Genomic DNA, 19,334 nt, shown 5'->3' on the forward strand with positions numbered 1-19,334 from the left:
CCCGGTTTTAACAGATGTTAACATTTTGCTATCGTTCTTTCAGATCTCCTTTTAAAAAGATGTAAAATTTTATAAGTATAAAGTCCTATCTCCTCATACCCACAATCCCTTACTCCTCACTCTTTCCCTATAAATAACCATTATCTTAAAGTTGATCTATATTGTTTCCTTTCATGCTTTTATTCTTTCATTGCATATGCATGTACTTATAAACAGTATTATATACTACTGTCATTTAAAATTTTTATGGGGACACCTGGGTTGCTCCGTGGTTGAGCGTCTGCCTTTGGCTAAAATCAACAAGACAAGAAACAACAGGTGTTGGCAAGGATGTGGAGAAAGGGGAACACTCTTACACTGTTGGTGGGAATGCAAACTGGTGTAGCACTCTAGAAAACAGTATGGAGGTTTTTCAGAAAGTTAAAAATAGAACTACCCTAAGATCCAGGAATTGTACTACTAGGTATTTACCTAAAGAATAGAAAAATATATAATTCAGGGATCCCTGGGTGGCGCAGTGGTTTAGCGCCTGCCTTTGGCCCAGGGCGCGATCCTGGACACCCGGGATCGAATCCCACGTTGGGCTCCCGGTGCATGGAGCCTGCTTCTCCCTCTGCCTATGTCTCTGCCTCTCTCTCTCTCTCACCTCTCTCTCTGTGATTATCATAAATAAATAAAAAAAAATTTAAAAAAAGAAAAATATATAATTCAAAGGATGCACACACACCTATGTTTATAGTAGCATTATCTGTTATAGCCAAATTATGGAAACAGCCCAAGTGTCCATTGACTGATGAATGGATAAAGAAGAAGTGGTGTGCGTGTGTGTGTGTGTGTGTGTGTGTGTGTGTGTGTATATATATATATTGCTCAGCCACCAGAAAAAATGAAATCTTGCCATTTGCAATGACACGGATGGAGCAGGAGAGTACAATACTAAGGAAAATATGTCAGTCAGAAAAAGACAAACAACATATGATTTTACTCCTATATGGAATTTAAGAAACAAAACAAATAAGCAAAGGGGAAAAAAAGAGAGGGAGAAGCAAACCAAGAAACAGATTCTTAACTATAGAGAAGAAATTGATGTTTACTAGAGGGGAGGTGAGTGGAGAGATGGGTTAAATAGATGATGGGGATTAAGGAGTACACTTGTCCAGATGAGAAGGGGGTTGTATGGACATGTTGAATCACTCTACTGTACACCTGAAACTAATATTAAGCTGTATGTTAACTAACTGGAATTTAAATAAAAACTTAAAAAGCATTCAAAACTTCTACAGTACTGTTCTATTTTATATGTGCAATAAATAATATATAGTGAGCTGGTCTGATAGTATTAACCAAGTTGTATACTAAAGAGGAAAAAATCACCTTCTCAAGTAAAGTGTTTGTATGGAAATGCTTTCAAATATCTGGAAAGTTATGTATAATTTTGATTTGATGACTTAATAAGCTTAAGCACCAAGCTTACAGATGGCAGAGAAATTCAAATTTTAAAATATGCTACACTATCAACAATAGCCAAATTATGGTATGAGCCCAAATGTTCATCAACTGATGAATGGATAAAGATATAGTGTGTGTGTGTGTGTGTGTGTACACATACTAATATTATACTGTATGTTAACTGGAATGAAATTGAACTTGAAAAAATGAAAAATGGTAATCTATTGAATCTAGAATAAAATTGATATGAAATTGAAGTTTAAGAGACATGTATACACACACACACACACACACACACACACACAGTGGACTATTATTCAGCCATAGAAAAGGATGAAATCTTGCCATCTGCAACAACACGGATGGAACAGGAGAATATAATACTAAGTGAAAATAAGTCCATCAGAGAAAGTCCAGGAGAATATAATACTAAGTGAAATAAGTCCATCAGAGAAAAACAAGTACCATATAATTTCACTCACATGTAGAATTTAAGAAACAAAACAAATGAACAAAGGGGAAAAACAGAGATAGAGGCAAACCAAGAAATAGACTCAACTACAGATGGTTACCAGAGGGGAGGTGGATGAGGGATAGGTTAAATAGGTGATGGGGATTGAGGAGTGCACTTGTGCTGAGCACCAGGAGTTTTACATAAATGTTGAATCACTAAATTCTATACCTAAAACTAATATTACACTATATGTGTAATATGTGTAATACCTAAAACCAACATTACACTATATGTTAACTAATTGGAATTAAATAACAACTTGAACAAACCCCCAAAAGATGGCAACCTATAGAATCAAGAAAAAAATCAAAAGAAATTGAATTTTAAGAGACATGTACAGCCCATTTTCTATTCTTATTAAAACCATATGGCTTTTCAAAAATGTATTTTGGAATTCAAACACTTCAGTTTAAAAGTACATATTTCATAATATTGAGTGGCAAATGTGGCTCTTAGAAAATCTAGCTTTGCTCTCCCCAAATCTACCCAGAGCATAATAGCTTTTTGAAGGTTCAGAATTCTGTAAAATTTTTTCAAATATTCAACCTTTCTGAAAAATGTATGACTTTTCAAAGTACTAAGTACAAAGGGTTGGCAATGTTTTAAATACCAATTTCACTTTATGAAGTGCCAAAATTTTTAGGGTAGTAGCAAACATTTTTGTCTCAGTTTTTAAAATCAATAACCAAAAGAGTCTCAGTAGCCTCTGGCTCTCAGTTTTTTAATCAATAAACCAAAGGAGTAAGAACATTACACATTCCCACTCCTAGATTTAGAATTATATGGTTCTGTACTTAAAAAGATGTTGGCTGGGGATCCCTGGGTGGCTCAGCAGTTTAGCGTCTGCCTTAGGCCCAGGGTGTAATCCTGGAGTCCCAGGATCGAGTCCCGCATCAGGCTCCCTGCATGGAACCTGCTCCTCCCTCTGCCTATGTCTCTGCCTTTCTCTCTGTGTCTCTCATGAATAAATAAATAAAAGTCTTTAAAAAAAGATGTTAGCTAAGTCAAGTGCAAGACCGGTTCATTTTATTTTTATAGCCTTCATTTACTATAAAAGGAAGACTCTGGAGTCCTATAATATCCCTTTATTCATATTAATCATTTCCTACTCCAGTTTTATAATGCCTCCCTTATATTTACAATGAGGATGAAGGATATAGTAGCTTGATGAATACAAAGGGAGGCAGAATGGTGTGAAGAAAAGAAAAGAAGCCAAAAAGTTCAATTTTAAACCCAAATTCCCCAAACTTAAGCTAGTTAGTTACTGTCCCTCTCTGAGCCAGTCTCCTCATCCATCAAAGGGAAAAAATTCTCCCTACTTCACAGGATTTTCATAAGAATCAGAAATGATAAAATATGAAGTTGATCTGCTACATTTAAGAAACTCCTTTAAATGAGTTTGGAGGATAAATATATAAGTAAAAATAACAGGTATATATTAAACCATAAAAAAATAAAATAAAAACTTCCTTTAGACTCTATTTCCATTATTTTTAACCTACCTCGTAATGTGAAATCCTTTGTGATTCAAACTGTAGCACCACTCCACATATATTACAAAAGTTATCTGTATAAAGTTCAGTCTTTTCCTGTTCATTCCAAGTCGTATCTATGAATAAAATAAAGGGAGGTGAGACTGTATATCACATTAATGAATATTTAGAAGTATCATTTTCATTCTTCAACTATCCATTATTTCATATGTCACCGTAAATCTGAGTGCCTGTGAGGCTTTTTGCTTATAGCTTATAAAAAAAGCTTATAGCTTTTTGCTTATTGAGGATGCAATTTAATATGGGTATATTAGGTATGTTTCTAATGTCTGATATAGCAAGATTTACTTATTTAGTATGATAAGTCTAGGCAATATCATTCCAAAGGAAAAGTTATGGGGTTATCAGTAACTTCATGAGCTTCATGGAATGATCTAGGGTACCAATAATGAAAGACAGGATTAAATTAAAAACTCAGCCTTGGAATTTTGTTTTACAGCAGATAATCCTAAGAAAAGCATTGTTTTAAGACTGTCACTTATCTAGAGCTATGACTCCAATGTTATCTAAAAATCATTTGGAACCACAAGTATCTTTGCTTATGGTGGGCAAACATTCTCCACTATTATAAAAAAACCTAGCACGTCCATTTGGCAAAACATGTCTCACACAAGCTCCTCAAAGCTATAGTGTTCATGTAATAATATATAGAAATTATGCTATAGCGTTTCTCACTGTATTAGTAACACATACTGAAACTTTCTGCCTTTACACTTGAGGTCCATGCTTCTATCTAAGGTTCTTAACAGCTGCAATGTATTCTGCCAAAGTTTATTAGTTTATCTACAGGGTATAAACCACAAAATATCAAAATTTTGCTTGCTATTTGGCTATTTAAATGAATAACTTGATACCACATATTTATGGAGAAATGCCAATAATACATTAAATCTATAAAAGTTGTAGAAGAAAAATTATTAACACATCCAGTTCCCAATACTAACAAAAATTAATTATATACCACATAGAAAAAAATATGGAAAGATATAAATTAAATTTAAAAGTGGTTAACTCTGGGAAACGGGGCTAGAAAAGGAAAAAGGAGAAAATTTAAAAAGGAAAAAAGGAAGAAAATTTAACATTTTATTCCTTACAGTTATCTATTTTAAGTTTTGCAAAACACATATAAGACTTGCTATTTAAAAATTTTCAAAGATATGTATTTTTTTTAAGATTTATTTTAGAGAGAGAGCGTGCAAGCTGGGGGAAGAACATAGGGAGGGGGGGAGAGAATCCTTAAGCAGACTCCCCAATGAGCACAGAGCAGAGTTCAATCCCAGACCCTGAGACCTGAGCCCAAATCAAGAGCCAGCCATTTAACTGACTGAGCCACCCAGGCACATCTTAAGATATTTATTTTTAAAAGTTATGTCAGGTATCTTCAACTAAGCTTAATTTTCAGTATCACTGTATACACTAAAAAGGCTTTCTTAAAAAATTGCTTGTCCAAGATAAGAATAACCATAATTAAAATCACTAATCATCAGGGCAACTCAAATTAAAACCATTATGAGGTATCACTTAATACCTGTGAGAACGGCTAAACTAAAAAACACAAAAATTAACAAATATTGGCGAAGATGTGAAGAAAAAAGAACCCTTATGCACTGTTAGGAACGTAACATTGGTGCAGCCACTGTGGAAAACAGTATGGAGCTTCCTCAAAAATTAAAAATAGGATTATCATATGATCTAGTAGTTCCACTACTGGGTATTTATCCAAAGAAAATAAAAACACTAATTTGAAAAGATATACCCACCCCTATGTTTACTGCAGCATTATTTAAAACACCCAAGATATAGAAGCAACCCAAGTGTCCATCAATAGATGAACAGATAAAGAATATGTGATGTAAGCTATACAATGGAATATTAGCTATAAAAAACGAAATTTTGCCATTTGTTACAACATGGATGGATCTAGAGAGTAGAATGCTAACGTAATAAATCAGTCAGAGAAAGACAAACACCATATAATTTCACACATACATGGAATTTAAGAAACAAAACAAATTAACAAAGTAAAAAAGAGACAAATTAAAAAAGCAGACTCTTAAATACAGATTGAAAACGGGTGGTTTCCAGAGGGGAGATGGGTGGATGAAGTGGTAAAACAGATAAAAGCATTAAGAGTACATTTACCTTGATGAGCACTGAAAAAAGTACAGAATTGTTGAATCATTATATAGTAAACTTGCAACTAATATCTGTGTTAATTATAGTTTAATAAAAATAAATAATTTTTATTAGAAGCATGTCAAAAATACCTTGACAAATGGTTAAAAATTTATCACTATAATATATGGATGGTATCCCCACTGAATTACATTTTTAGGTTGTTTTAGAATATATTATTTATTTTTAGCTGTAAAGTCAGCAAGGTAAAGAGGTTAAAATGTATTTCAGGACGTCCCTTGTTTCAGAATTAACTATTACATTCAATTTGAGCATCCTGGTAAGATTATGAATTTCCCTTTAAAACCTTTTCTAAATATTATAATTTGTTGGCAATATAATTTATTACCAAAGGAAAGTTTGCTTTGAGAAGACAAAAGGAAACTACTAATTTAGAGATTCAGTAATTCCTAAAATATAACTTTCCTTTCTCTCCTAGATCAATCTTTAATTCCAAATTTCCCCAGGTCTAAATACTCAAAGTTTGAAATTGACCTCAAGTTGGGAAATACCAAGGCTGAGTATTTTAACCTAGCCTTTCATTACTGGTATCACCACATCATTTCCATGAAGACCATGAAGTTACTGGTGCCCCTCTAAGTTTTTCTTTAGAATGGTATTGCCTACTTATTGCCTTTGACTTACTTCCTCAAACAAGTTCTTGGTCTGTTTTTCTTTATTAAATGGTACAATATTTCAGGCTCAAAATCTCAGCCATTCTTCTCCCCAGCAAATCACTACTTCACGTCAATTCCACCTTAAATCAAATAAATTCACCTACAATTACTTGTCAATGGAAAATTCTTTATATGCAATATAATGAATGTGATGTTCTGACTTCAGTGAATCAAAAATTAAAATATACAAAAATCTGTAACTAAAAAAGAAGATACTGGAGTGATGATGCACATTAAAATGTACTTAGGAGGATTTACCCTAATTTTCTTTAAATAGCATGCTTTCCTAATCAATTCAAATATGATTAAATCTACTTTAAAAATTCCAGAACAAATCTTCATGTAAAAATTATTCACAAGCAGGGTATCACATAGAATTCACATGCACAGGCGACGCCTGGGTGGCTCAGCGGTTGAGCATCTGCCTTTGGGCCCAGGATATAATCCTGGAGTTCCAGGATCGAGTCCCACCTTGGGCTCCCTGCATGAAGCCTGATTCTCCCTCTGCTTATGTCTCTGCCTCTCTCTGTGTCTCTCATGAATAAATAAAAAATAAAATATTTTAAAAAATTCACATGCACAGTTTTTCAAAATCATACATGCTGAATTAAAAATCTCTGTGGGTGGTCCAATCCAACCACAAGTCATTCTGATAATCAACCATGTTGGGAATCACTGCCCTACAGGCTCAGATCCTTACACATAATGGCTGTCCAATATCTATTTGGAGACTTAAGCTGACTGATATACGGGTTTTGTCATCTACCATACTTATTATCAAGCTAACTGTGCTTTTGTTTAACCTGAAAAGATTTTTGAAAAAAAAAGGAAGGAAAAAAGTATTCCTTGGCACTATCTCAAAACTATATAAATCTCCAGAGTTGAAGCCTGAGAGTCTGTGTTGTTAAATAGGATCCCCAAGAGATCTCTTAAACAGCCTACCTAATGATCCTAGTTCAACCTTTCACAAAGGTAGTTCTTAACCCTGGCTGCACATTGAAGTCACTAGGTTATTTTTAAAACATGCCAATATCCTGACTCCACACCAGACCAGAATCTCTGGGAGTGGCTCCCCATCATAGTCTCTTGTTTGTTTTGTTCTTTAAAGTTTCCCAGGTGATTCAGTGAAGGTTGAGAAATCACTGCTAGGCAAATTTTCATGTGTTTTTGTTGAACTGAAATCTGTTTTCCTGGAGTAAGGGCTCTCAAACTTTAGTGTGCATCAGAATCACCTGGAAATCTTGTTAAAAGATTAACTGATTATTAGGTCTCATTCCCAGAACTTCTTATTCAGTAGTTCTTGAGTGGGGGACCAAGAACATACAGGGTTTTACAAGTTCCCTGGTGATACTGATGCATCATTGCTCAGGGACCAGACTATGACACCACACTGTCTTAGAGCTTCCACTGGTCCTAGTTCTATTCCTCAAAGTCATGGTAAATATAATCCCTCTTCTAAAATGGAAATCCTCAAATATTTTAAGAGAACCGTTACATCTGTATTCCTCCCCCCCCACACACACCTTAGCTTTTTTGTGAGTTGATCCCAATTTTGTCATGCAGCATGAATTCTAGTCCTCTCACTAATTTACCTAAATCCCTGCCATTCATAAAATATAAAATGAGCACAATCACCCTAATGGGGTCACAATTAACAACAGACTAGTAAAATGAGATCATCTCATTTTTCTTACTGTAGTAAAATGCATAATATAAAATTTACCACCTTAACCATTTTTAAGTGTACAGTTCAGTATTTATTGTTAAGTATATTCACCTCTTTGTTTTGAGTGTTTCTCTTCTATTAATATAGCCCAAGATAACTTTTTTTTTGGTGGGCACATCATACACTGACTAATGCTAGGCTAATTTCTGACTAAAAGACAAGCTTCGTTTTCACCTGGAGCTAGTTAAAGAATGCACTCCAGGACATAGTTATATAGATAGAAATTTTTATGGATCCTCCAAATACCCAATATACACTATATTTGTCTCATTTAAGTTTTCCTTTGTTAGATTCTACCAATAATTCTGGACTTTCAAGATCTTTTTAGATCCTGAATCTGTAGACAGGAGGCTTGTGGAAGCTAGCTTTTCACTGAGAACATTATACATGATGGAGTACTGTTTTTCAGAGGGCACTCCACACTGCCAAATTATCTTTAAACTGCATTTCCCTTAAATTTGACATGAATGTCAAATTTGACAATGATCTCTCCTTTCTAAAGGCAATACCTGAGGCTTGAAGAAGTCAAACAATTTGTTCAAAGTTACATAGTAAGTGTCTAAGTCTGCCCAAGATTTCTGAGAGCTAGTTCTTAAAAAGGCCAAAGTCTTGAATGAAAAACTTCTCTAGTTTTGGCATACATAAGAAATATGTCTGATTCACAAGAGATGCTAAAAAATGTTCCTTTAGACCCCAATCTACCCCCATCCTCACTATTTGAGACATGATTTTTGGACTCCCAGAAGTAAATGGCCTATAGCCAATTCTGAATGTGGCAGAGGAAATTGGTGATAGTGCAGATATTTTTCAGCCTCTCTCAGGCAGAAGATCTAGAGGGCAGGCCAACTTCAGGGAATAAATGTTAAATTACAGGTCATGTGAGCAAATAATGTTGGCTGTGAGAAAGATGGCTGGAATAGGAACTAATGTTTACTGTGGACTTACTATATGTCAGGAACTAAAATAAGTGTTTTCACAAAGAACTGGGGCTCTGGCACTGGTTCTGGTAGGAATGAATGGTTGAAGAAACTTGGCAATTTCTTTCTTCCTCTTTTTCCCTTTATACTCTCTTCACCTCTTTTCTCTTTATAAACTGGTTAGAATTTGAAATAATAAATAAACAAGTATTTTTATTGGTTGGTTGTTGAATATGGGCTTACACTGATTCTTAATTCCAAAAGCAGTAAAAGTAAAAAGCACTAGAATGAGAGACTGCATTAGCCTTTATCCTGCTATTAACTAGCTGTATGACTAAGAACATACCACAACCTTCCAGATTTCCATTTCTAAAGTTTCTTTTTGTACTTTACCATATATGGGTTGATAGTTATCAATAAGAAAAGGTTGTATTTTAGACAGAAATACATAGAGAAGCAAAGTTTTCATGGCGTACTTAGAGAAGGATCCAAATAACTTAGCTTCTTCCAAATAATAAGTCTATCAGAAAACACAAAAGTAGATTTGAAGTTTTAAGCAGCTATACAGCACAGACTTTAGGGCCTAAAAATTCAAAAGGTCCCCAAATTTCTTCCCCTACTCCTCTATTATTTGCATTTTATTATCTATGTCTAATTCGTAAAATTGGTTCTCTCCAAGGTATTTCTTTGCAAAACAATACACAGCATTTCTATTGATAAATATAATGCTTTAACCATTATAGCAAGTGTCAATAAATTTTTCCAGCAAATTAGGTATTATTTTGGTTATAATTTAGGTATAAGTGGCTCAGTTTTCTTTTCTGACAATGAATACCCCAAATTCATAGCAGATGGTCCTGAATCTTCCAATCTAATTTAGTTAGATGTTAGGAGAACTAGAGTTAAAAATAAAAGTAGATTACACATTAGAATATCAAATGACAAAATAATAAATGCTATGAAGTATGATTTCATCCCTCATCTGCAGCAAATAAAGTTCTTTGACATGGGAAGGTAAATATCTCCCAGTGAATCTTAGACATGTTGCTTTTATATTCCTAGCATAGTACTTCTCAACTGTTCTTCATCCTCTGGCATATCTGAATTTTATATGCCATCATAAACTTGTAAAAGATATATGGATAGGAGGGCAAGATTTTATACTCTGAATCAAAGCCCATTTTAGTGTAGTTTGATAGTGAGATCTTAGTGATACAATGGTATGCTTTCAAATATAGACTGGAATATACTATCCTTGAAACATACAGAAGTTTTTCATGCTGGTAACATTTTTTTGTGTGTTTTAACATAAAAAACAGCAATGGAAAACAAGAAAGTACTATCAAAAACTAGGTTAAAAATGGAAAGACACCTAAGGTGTTATGGCTTAAACTGATAGGATATGGAACAGATGAAACACAACTAATGCTTAATGCATGGTCCCACTTACATTCAGAGTATTAAGAAAGTAAAACTGCTTTGCAACGCTGTCCTCTGTGGTCACAATCAACAGTATACTTCCTCAGGTTGCCGACAGTTAACAAATTAAGCATAACGTTTAAACATGTTATTTTCCAGAAATCAGACACATCAGATAGTTCTTTAGATTGGAGAAATATAGTCATATGACAAAACTATGACCTACAGGTACAGAGTTCCAGTTTGGGACAATGAAAAATTTCTAGAGATGGATAGTGGTGAAGGCTGCCTAACAATGTGGATGTACTTAATGTCATTGAGTTGCACACTTAAAAATGCTTAAAATGGCAGTTTTATATTATGTATATTTGGCCACAATAAGAAATAAAATAAAATACTGAAAACGTTAAAATAAAAGACAAAAGCACCGTCTTCTACCTCAACCACAGCAAGAGGGGCAGTTCTCCTGCAGTCAACCCATCACTCAGAGGAAAAACACATGAACAAGTAATAAAACTTTGTTTTGCTATTGTAAGTGATCCTCCCTTATGTTATACATAATATATATAACAATTATAAGGGTTAATTAATTTTATAACAGTTATTTTATTTTTTATTTTTTTTAAAGATTTTAGATTTTTTAAAATTTTTATTTATTTATGATAGTCACACACACAGAGAGAGAGAGAGAGAGGCAGAGACACAGGCAGAGGGAGAAGCAGGCTCCATGCACCCGGAGCCCGACGTGGGACTCGATCCCGGGTCTCCAGGATCGCGCCCTGGGCCAAAGGCAGGCGCCAAACCGCTGCGCCACCCAGGGATCCCATAAGAGTTATTTTAAATGAAAGAGTGGTTTTGTTAAAATTGTAAATGGGAACTGATAAGAGATTTCATGTATTTGGTACTCGTACAATTTGATTATATTTCCGTGTGGCTTTAGGCTTTGGTGAGAGAATCAACTAATTTTCTATTAATGAAAGTGTTTAGTCTATTTCCTTCCTATAGGAGTGTTTACATGACTTGTGAAAGCAAAGCTTTCATAATAATTTGGAATGGGGGAAAAACTATGACCCACAGCACTGGGCTGTAGGGAAAAAAAAAAGCTTTTGAGTTGATCAAACAGATTCAAATCCTCTCTCTACTTCTAACTATATACCCTTGAGCAAATTATTTAATGACTTTGAGCCAGTTTTTTCATCTAAAAAGTACAGAAATATGTCTTTCTCGGGATATGGTGACTATTAAATAAAACAAAAATTCTTTTAAAAAATGTTTTACACACATAATTACTTGATAAACTATGCTTGTTTACTAATTCAGTAGCTGAGATTTTACTTAATATTATAGTTAATAATTTCATTTCAGATCACAGTAATTTTAGAGATCATCTAATGTTTCTGAATCTTTAGCACTATTGTCACTTTGGGCCAGATAGTTCATTGTTGTGAGGGACTATTCTATGCATCGTAAAACATTTAGCAGCATCCCCAGCCTCTACCAACTAGAAGTTGGCAGCATTCCCCAATTGTGACAACCAAAAGTATCTCCAGACATTGACACATGTCCTTTTTGGGGCAAAATTGCTTCTAGTTTATAACTGATTTAGTCTAACATTCTCATTTCAAAATAAGGAAGCTAAAGCACAGAGCAGTCATAGGAAACAAAAGATTAGGGAAATTGAAATATATGATTTCAGATTCAGGTGGATTTGGACTATGAAAAGGTTCAGAAGCCTTAGGAGAGGCATTAGTAATAGTTGGATGTTCTTAAATAAGTGAAATAAAATATGAATACAAATAATGCACATTTTGTGGATTAAAATCCCATGTTTATATAAAAATATTTGATTCAGCTTGTTCGAGTATCTGCCTTCAATAATATAAAAAACAAAGAGAATTCACTTTCCAGAAACTCATTTTTTAGAGACCTTTGTTGGATTGTACCTATTCCAAATAGTTGATTATGCTAAAATAAAATACCATTAACTTTTGTATCCAAAAATGAAATTGAGTGTGAAATCCAAATTATCCTGTTTGAAACTTTCTTCTAATACTACTAGAAATACCAGACAATTTAGGATGACATAGATTTTTTGATAAAAAAAAAAAAACATTTATGGCTTGAGTCAGAAAAAAAAAAAACAATGAATCTATGCCTACAATTTGGTTCACTCTCACTAAGGAAATTCAAAACCATACAGGATCTGGGGTGCCTGGGTGGCTCAGTCAGTTAAGTATCCGAGTCTTGATTTTGGCTCAGGTTATGATCTTAGGGTCATGAGATCGAACTCTGTGTTGAGCTCTGCTCTGGGTGTGGAGTCTCCTTAAGATTCTCTCTCTTCTCTTTCCTCCACTCCCTGAAAGTTGCATGCACGCTCTCTAAATAAATAAACCACACAGGATCTCTGAGGAAAGGAATAGTATAACATCTCTTTAGTTCTAGTACAAGAACTTTCTCTGTTCACTCCAATTAAATGTTCTTTGGTTATCTTGATAAGAAGTTTAAGGTTATGCAAATTAGATGATTCTATATATAATATTATAAAGACAAAGGTAATTTCTAGGTAATTGCTATGCAAGTGGATTATTAACTAAATAAAAAAAAAACAGCATGTCCTCCAATCTAAAACAGAATCCACTTAATAATTTAACTTTCTTAAAAGGAAGAGGTAAATAAACAGGTGGGATGTGTTTTTGTTTTGATTTTTACTATGATTACATTGGAACATCAATACTGAGTGAAAATTCATTTTTGAGCCATTAAACACTTTTGAAACATGTTACTGGATGAAATATGAAGCATCCTACAAAATCTCATGACTCCTCTTACCATGAATTCTGGGTAGGTATGTGTTTTGTCATATGTCCATTTACTTGGCATTTTTTTTTGTTTGTTGTTTTGTTTTGAAGTTTATTACCCAATTTCCCATTTGTAACCTCAAAAGCTTCTAATATCCCCAGCTTGGCTATTTCTAATCTCCACTGACATTTGCTCACTACCAACCCCAAGAAAGATGCTGGCTATAGTTGAAAATAGATCAGCAAATGCTTTATCAAACCACTTTTAATGGTCCTATCTGGAGTGGACTTGTAGTAACTGGAATCTTGACAATTCTTTGTCACCGTTTAGATCAATTTCCTAACTTGGGCTTAAAAAATAAACAGGCAAAAGATACTGGCACACCATCAAGTGACATTTTTCACTCTTCTTTATCCACTATCATATAACTGCCAACCATTTATAGTATTTATAAATATCTAAAAAAATTTGAGACCTAATAATGTTTTGGACAGTGTACTATATCATATATTTATCTTTTGTTAAGTGGAAAGGTAAGAAAGTTTTGGTTTGGAGTGAACAGTTAATGAAGGTTATTTACCTAAAATGACATGGTAGGAAATAATTTTTAGGTAGCAATTATATTTGTTTTTTCATATCCTAGTAAATGATCTCAACACTAACAACACAGATTTCATTACTCACTGAATGTCAAGTGAAAACTATGGTCAAAGTTTCTCATGGCTTATGAATTACTGCTCTAATGCACAGCCATGGAAATGCCTGGAGAGTATCAATGCAGAACTACAAAATCATGGTTCATACTTTCAGATCTGAAATCAACCTTGGAGTCTGGCTGGTCCAATACTTCTATTTCAGAAATGTCAAAACCCAAATCTAGGAAGTCTATCATCTGTTCAGGGTTACAAAATCTAGTAGATAAACAACAGAACCTAGGTTCACTGCACCAGACTCTTATGCTGCAGCCCTCTTCATTTTGCCAGCTAAAAATAATGTATACAGGGTATTGCTGCTACATTATGAATTTATATCTCTTAAAGCCATTAATACCTATGTAAATTCAAAGATACTATAACCAAGACAGTCCCAGAGACAGGCAAAAAGCCATTTATTTGTTCCATGAGATACTGGTCCTAAACCTTACTGTGAAAAGTCCATGACAGCCAGATTGAATCGTGATCTTGACCACTTTTAAAAACTGTTCTCTCCTTCTTTATAGTCATACATAGTTTGGTATAAAAACAAAAAAAAATCCAGATTTCATATTTTCACCCTCAAACAACTGTACAAATCCAGGATGACTAAAGACACTATAGTCTTTCAAAGGCTGCCTTTAAAAAAAAAAAACAAAAAACAAAAAAAACAAAGGCTGCCTTTAGTAAGAGAGTTAATAAAAAAAAAAAGACATCACCATATCACCGTGTATTTCTAACTTCCATACTTAGTAAGTGGCATTTATGTAATGTGTCTATGACAAATACTGTAAAGGATTTTTTTTTACTGCTTTGCCATTCCTCCAAAGTGAAAGGTGTGAAAGGCTATGAAATAGCACACAGGAATGTACCATTTAAGAATGTGAAGAGAAAAACATTTTTATGGGGTAATTTTAATGGGATGTCCTCCTAAGAAAAAGGAACTTAAATTGTTCTACTCCATTTTGGTGTTCACGTCTTTCAGTTGGGAGGCAAGTTAGCAACATGAGGTAACACACAAATACTGGAAATTATGAAATTTACGATGGCAAAATGCTTTACTTAAATCTTCTATAGTGGACTCGGCCTCAACAATCTAAGAATAAGAAGCATTTCCAAACACTGCTTTAAAACACATTTCAATGGCAAATTTTACAGTTTGCTATTAGTAGGCTGTTTACCAGTATATAGTATTTCGTGTGAACTAGATACCACTTATTACTGAAATAGTTAAGAAATCTTTTTTATGTTAGGAGTAGTATGTGTTGGTAGGTACAACAGCACTTACTAAAATCAAAACCATCTCACTGATGGGCCCCTAAACTTTGCTCTATAAGGTCACACCCTCAAATAGCCAAAGAAAACTCTCCAAAGTGATTTCTGAAATCTGTGCTTCTACCACACTCTCTTCCTTCATTTTCTTAGTACAACCCCCTCCGCCAGACCCTATGATCCTACAATCTAACAGCTCCTACTTTAAAGCTCAAGTATACACTCTAACCTCCCCAATTTCCTAACCTCCTCTCTCTTTAAATATCCCACAGCAAGTTTCCACTGCAGGATGCTGAATTTCACCAAAGGGGGTTTGCTCCCTTTTACTTATTTCTTCGGCCTTTCTCTTCTATCTCTGCCCCCGTTCTGCATCAGTCCCCCTTCCCTTTTCCTGACCCTCCAGTTTCACACCATTTCTACCTTAAGTCCTCTCTTTTTATCAAATCACACCTCAGCTTCGTAGACCATACTAAGGCACCCTGGCTGGGAGAGAAACTATGTGGTATTTTTCTTCCCTTCAAATTCCTGCCGTGTGAATACCTGCAGCTCCTTTTCCTGGGGACCACCGCCAACCTTGAGAGTGGGGGAAGAAGTAGGGAAGCCCCTCTCTGCTTCAGTCCATCTTGCACACTCGGGGCTACTACGGCAGGGCGGGGCGGGGCGATCTTGGCCTTTACTGCGCCACAGCAGGTGGGGGGTGGGGCGGTGGCGAACCGCGCCCAGTCCGATCTCGGACGGGCTGAAGAGAGGCAGCGAAGGAGATGGGGCCGCCCCCACACCCCGGGACGGGAACTCACCTTCTCTGAGGCGAGGGCGGGTGTCTACTTTAAAACTACTGCCCCCCCTCCCCGCCGCCGCCATAGTGGAGCCGCCAAAGCCGCCGCCGCCGTCGCCACAGCCACCGGCAGGCGGGAAGGCAGGGGTGGAGGTGGCGGAGGAGGCAGGCACAATCACTGCCGCCGCCACCGCCGCCGCCGCGCAGGCGGTGTAGGAGGAGGAGGAGGCGGCAGAGACGGTAGCTTCCTGAGGGGAAGACTCCGCCGCCAGCGGTGTGACTGTGCTCGGCGCCGCCGCCATCGCAGCGAGGCGCGGACAATTGCACTTGCGCCTCGCTCCCGTTAAGCTCTTTTAGCCCCGCCTCCAGCTTAGCCCCGCCCCCTTCGCCCCTCTCTTCCACGCTTCAGCTCGAGCCTCGTTCTCGCTCCTTCTCCCCACCAATAGGAACGCTCTAGACCCACGGGCTGCCCCTCCCCCTTCCTCCACTGCTTGACGTCACCCGCTTCCCTTTGGAGGGGAAGCGATGATGGCCAAGGGCAAAGGGCAAAAAGCGCGGGATGTAACAGCACGTGGGACTCACACTGTGAGGCCTCTTCCCTTGGAGGAGCTGATCTGAAACCAATTTAAGGGTAAAGAAAATGTTAGAAAACCAGTTGATTCCCACTTCCAAAATATCTCTTTCTTGTAGCCCTCAGTACAGAGGAGATAAATAAGCGAATATTTGGTGAATACTTGGTCATTTGCATCGTGGGGCCGTAAACGACTACTTATCTATCCATCTACCCATTTAAATTATGGTAAAAACCTGTGAATCTGGTACCCAACCAAAGAACTAGGATATTACTGATATTTTAAGACTTCTCAATATTTTCCCCAACTGCCTTCCTGCGTCCCAAAGGAACCAATATCTTGATTTACATTTATTATTTCCATTCTCTTTTTACACATATTCTTATACATGTATGCCTAAACAGTGTTTTTTACTTTTGTTTTCAAATTTCACAACATTTTGTATCTTATTCTAGGTAGCATTTTGGGACATTTTTCTTTTGCTAAACATTTTGTTTCTAATATTCCTCTATGTAGCTGTAGTTCATTCACTAAAAAAAAAGATTTTATTTATCTGTTTGATACAGACAGACCATGAGGAGGGAGAGGGTGGTGGGAGGAGCAGACTCCCTGCCGAGTGGGGCTTGATCCCAGGACCTTGGGATTATGACCTGAGCTGAAGGCAGATGCTTAATCAGCTGAGCCACCCAGGTGCACTACTTCATTCACTTTTAATGCTGTACAATATCACATCCGTTTCCCTGATGATGGATATGTGTCCTGGTGGAACTGTGCAAAATTTGCTCTTGGGCATGCTCTCCTTTTCAGTCTCCCATCCATTGCCCTGTTTCAAGGCGTCATCTCTTGTCAGAACTATGGCCTCTGTCCTACTGGTCTCCTTTCCTCTGATCTCAATCCCTTTTAGTGCCCCCACCTCACCACTTATTTTATGGTTTAGCTATATTAAATTAATTACAGATTACTATGAAGACTGTCATTTCATTATGCAATGTTAGTATATGTTGTTCCCTCTTCCTGAAATGCCCTTTTCCCCACATTAGGCACCTGTCTAATGAGCCCTCATACAACCTTTGAAACCCAGATAATACATCTCTTCCTCCAGTAACCTGTTCTGTCCTACTTAGCCTTAATTCCACCCTCCACTGTGCTGCCCCCTACATCTCATGCATATTTGTATTGTTTGCCTTCCTTCTCCATAGCCTGGGATCATCTTGATAACAAAATACACTTTGTTTTGTTTTTGAATTCTTGTGCTCTAGCACAGTAAAATTCTGGGACCAAGGTCATAAACCAGTGGTTTCTAGGGCTAAGTCCCTAAGTCCCTAGGTCTGGCTCACAGATATCTTTTGTTTAACTCTAAAATTGTTTATTTACTTCCTTGTCAATATTTGAAAGGATCATTTCATCCCAAGAAAAAGTGTCTTAAAAACATTTGAAAATTTGGCAGTTTGGGCTATGCATTCCTAACTAGAAACAACTGGTTGTTTCTGGAGACTTGAGACATTCGGCTCTCAGGAACATGTCTTTGTTGTTTTGTGTTTCAGCAATTTCCCCAAGATTACCTGAGGTGTTGGATGGTTTCCGTAATTTTCTATCCTGTTCTTCTGGAAGTATTGCAATATTTACTCACCAAAGGAATTACTGGATAGATCACACACAAGAAATATTCCACTGAAATACCAATGGGAGGGATCCCTGGGTGGCTCAGCGGTTTAGCGCCTGCCTTTGGCTCAGGGCACGATCCTGGAGTCCCGGGATTGAGTCCCACGTTGGGCTCCCTGCATGGAGCCTGCTTCTTCCTCTGCCTGTGTCTCTGCCTGTGTCTCTGCCTCTCACTCGCTCTCTGTGTCTCTCATGAATAAATAAATAAATAATCTTAAAAAAATACCAATGGGACAAGGTAAGCATAGTGAGGGAATGCAATTTTATCCCTTCCGATATTGTGTGAGGTGGGAGGAAATCCCTCAGAAACATTGCTTCTCAAACTATGAATCACTATCCACTTGTATAAGAAGTATTCAATCAGAATCTTTGAGGAAGTGTGCATCATTTAGGATTTAGTCAGCAAAAGAGAAAGAGAAACTGGTATTTTAAACAGAAAACATTTAATAAAGGAAATCTGGTATGTTAAAAAAGTCATCAGAAGTGTTAGAGGAATAAAACTCAGAGGACTTTTTCAGATATTGTCAGCTAGCACTTGAAAGCCTTTCTACCCCATTCTATGCACTCGCCTGTGTTGCAGAAATTTGAAGCCTATGAATTACATTTCTCAGATTTCTTGGCCAATAGGATTCTGAATATAGTTCAGGTCCTACCAATAATATACATTTGTATGACATTTTAAAATGGAATGGGGAGAAAGGCATTCTTTATACGAATTCCAAAAGATATAAAACATGATTTTTTGTGGTGGCTTTAGCATTCTTCCACAAATCTTGCACCCAAAGGCTCTGGAGGACATACAAGATTAACAGTGGTTTTCTGCAGTCCCCTGGCCTCTGTGTGATAGTTATAATTTCCTATCTTTGGACTATAGCATTCAATAAATATTTATTAAGTTTTTATTATTATTCTAGTTAGTTATCATATGGTGTTATATTAGTTTTAGGTGTACAATATAGTGATTCAACAATTCCATACATCACTCTGTGCTCATCCCAAGAAGTGTACTCCTTAATCCCCATCACCTATTTACCCATCCCCCTACCATCAATTTCTTCTCTATAGTTAAGAGTCTTTTTCTTCATTTGCATCTCTCTCTCTCTCTCTCTCATTTTTTCCCTTTGCTTGTTTT

The 19,334-nt window shown here is 36.4% G+C and overlaps 1 protein-coding gene across 7 annotated transcripts in view; it reads right to left on the reverse strand.

Moving 5' to 3' along the window:
• The window catches only part of ZMAT1 (zinc finger matrin-type 1), a 31,459-nt gene extending 15,147 nt beyond the window's left edge, over window positions 1-16,312 (reverse strand). For 5 of the 7 annotated variants that reach the window (XM_049107292.1, XM_025431659.2, XM_025431658.2 and 2 more), the window contains exons 1-2: window positions 15,991-16,312; window positions 3,466-3,572 (exon numbers count right to left, since the gene is read on the reverse strand). In XM_049107292.1, coding sequence (XP_048963249.1) covers window positions 3,466-3,572; window positions 15,991-16,270 — 387 coding nt within the window. In that variant the 5' untranslated portion in view covers window positions 16,271-16,312. Of the gene's footprint in view, window positions 1-3,465; window positions 3,573-15,733; window positions 15,873-15,990 lie in introns of those variants that run through there. The other 2 variants (XM_025431663.2, XM_025431661.2) reach the window with 1 other exon arrangement.
• Between the last annotated feature and the right edge of the window lie 3,022 nt (window positions 16,313-19,334).

Source organism: Canis lupus, chromosome X (genome assembly GCF_003254725.2).
Source record: "Canis lupus dingo isolate Sandy chromosome X, ASM325472v2, whole genome shotgun sequence".
NCBI classification, from domain to species: domain Eukaryota; kingdom Metazoa; phylum Chordata; class Mammalia; order Carnivora; family Canidae; genus Canis; species Canis lupus.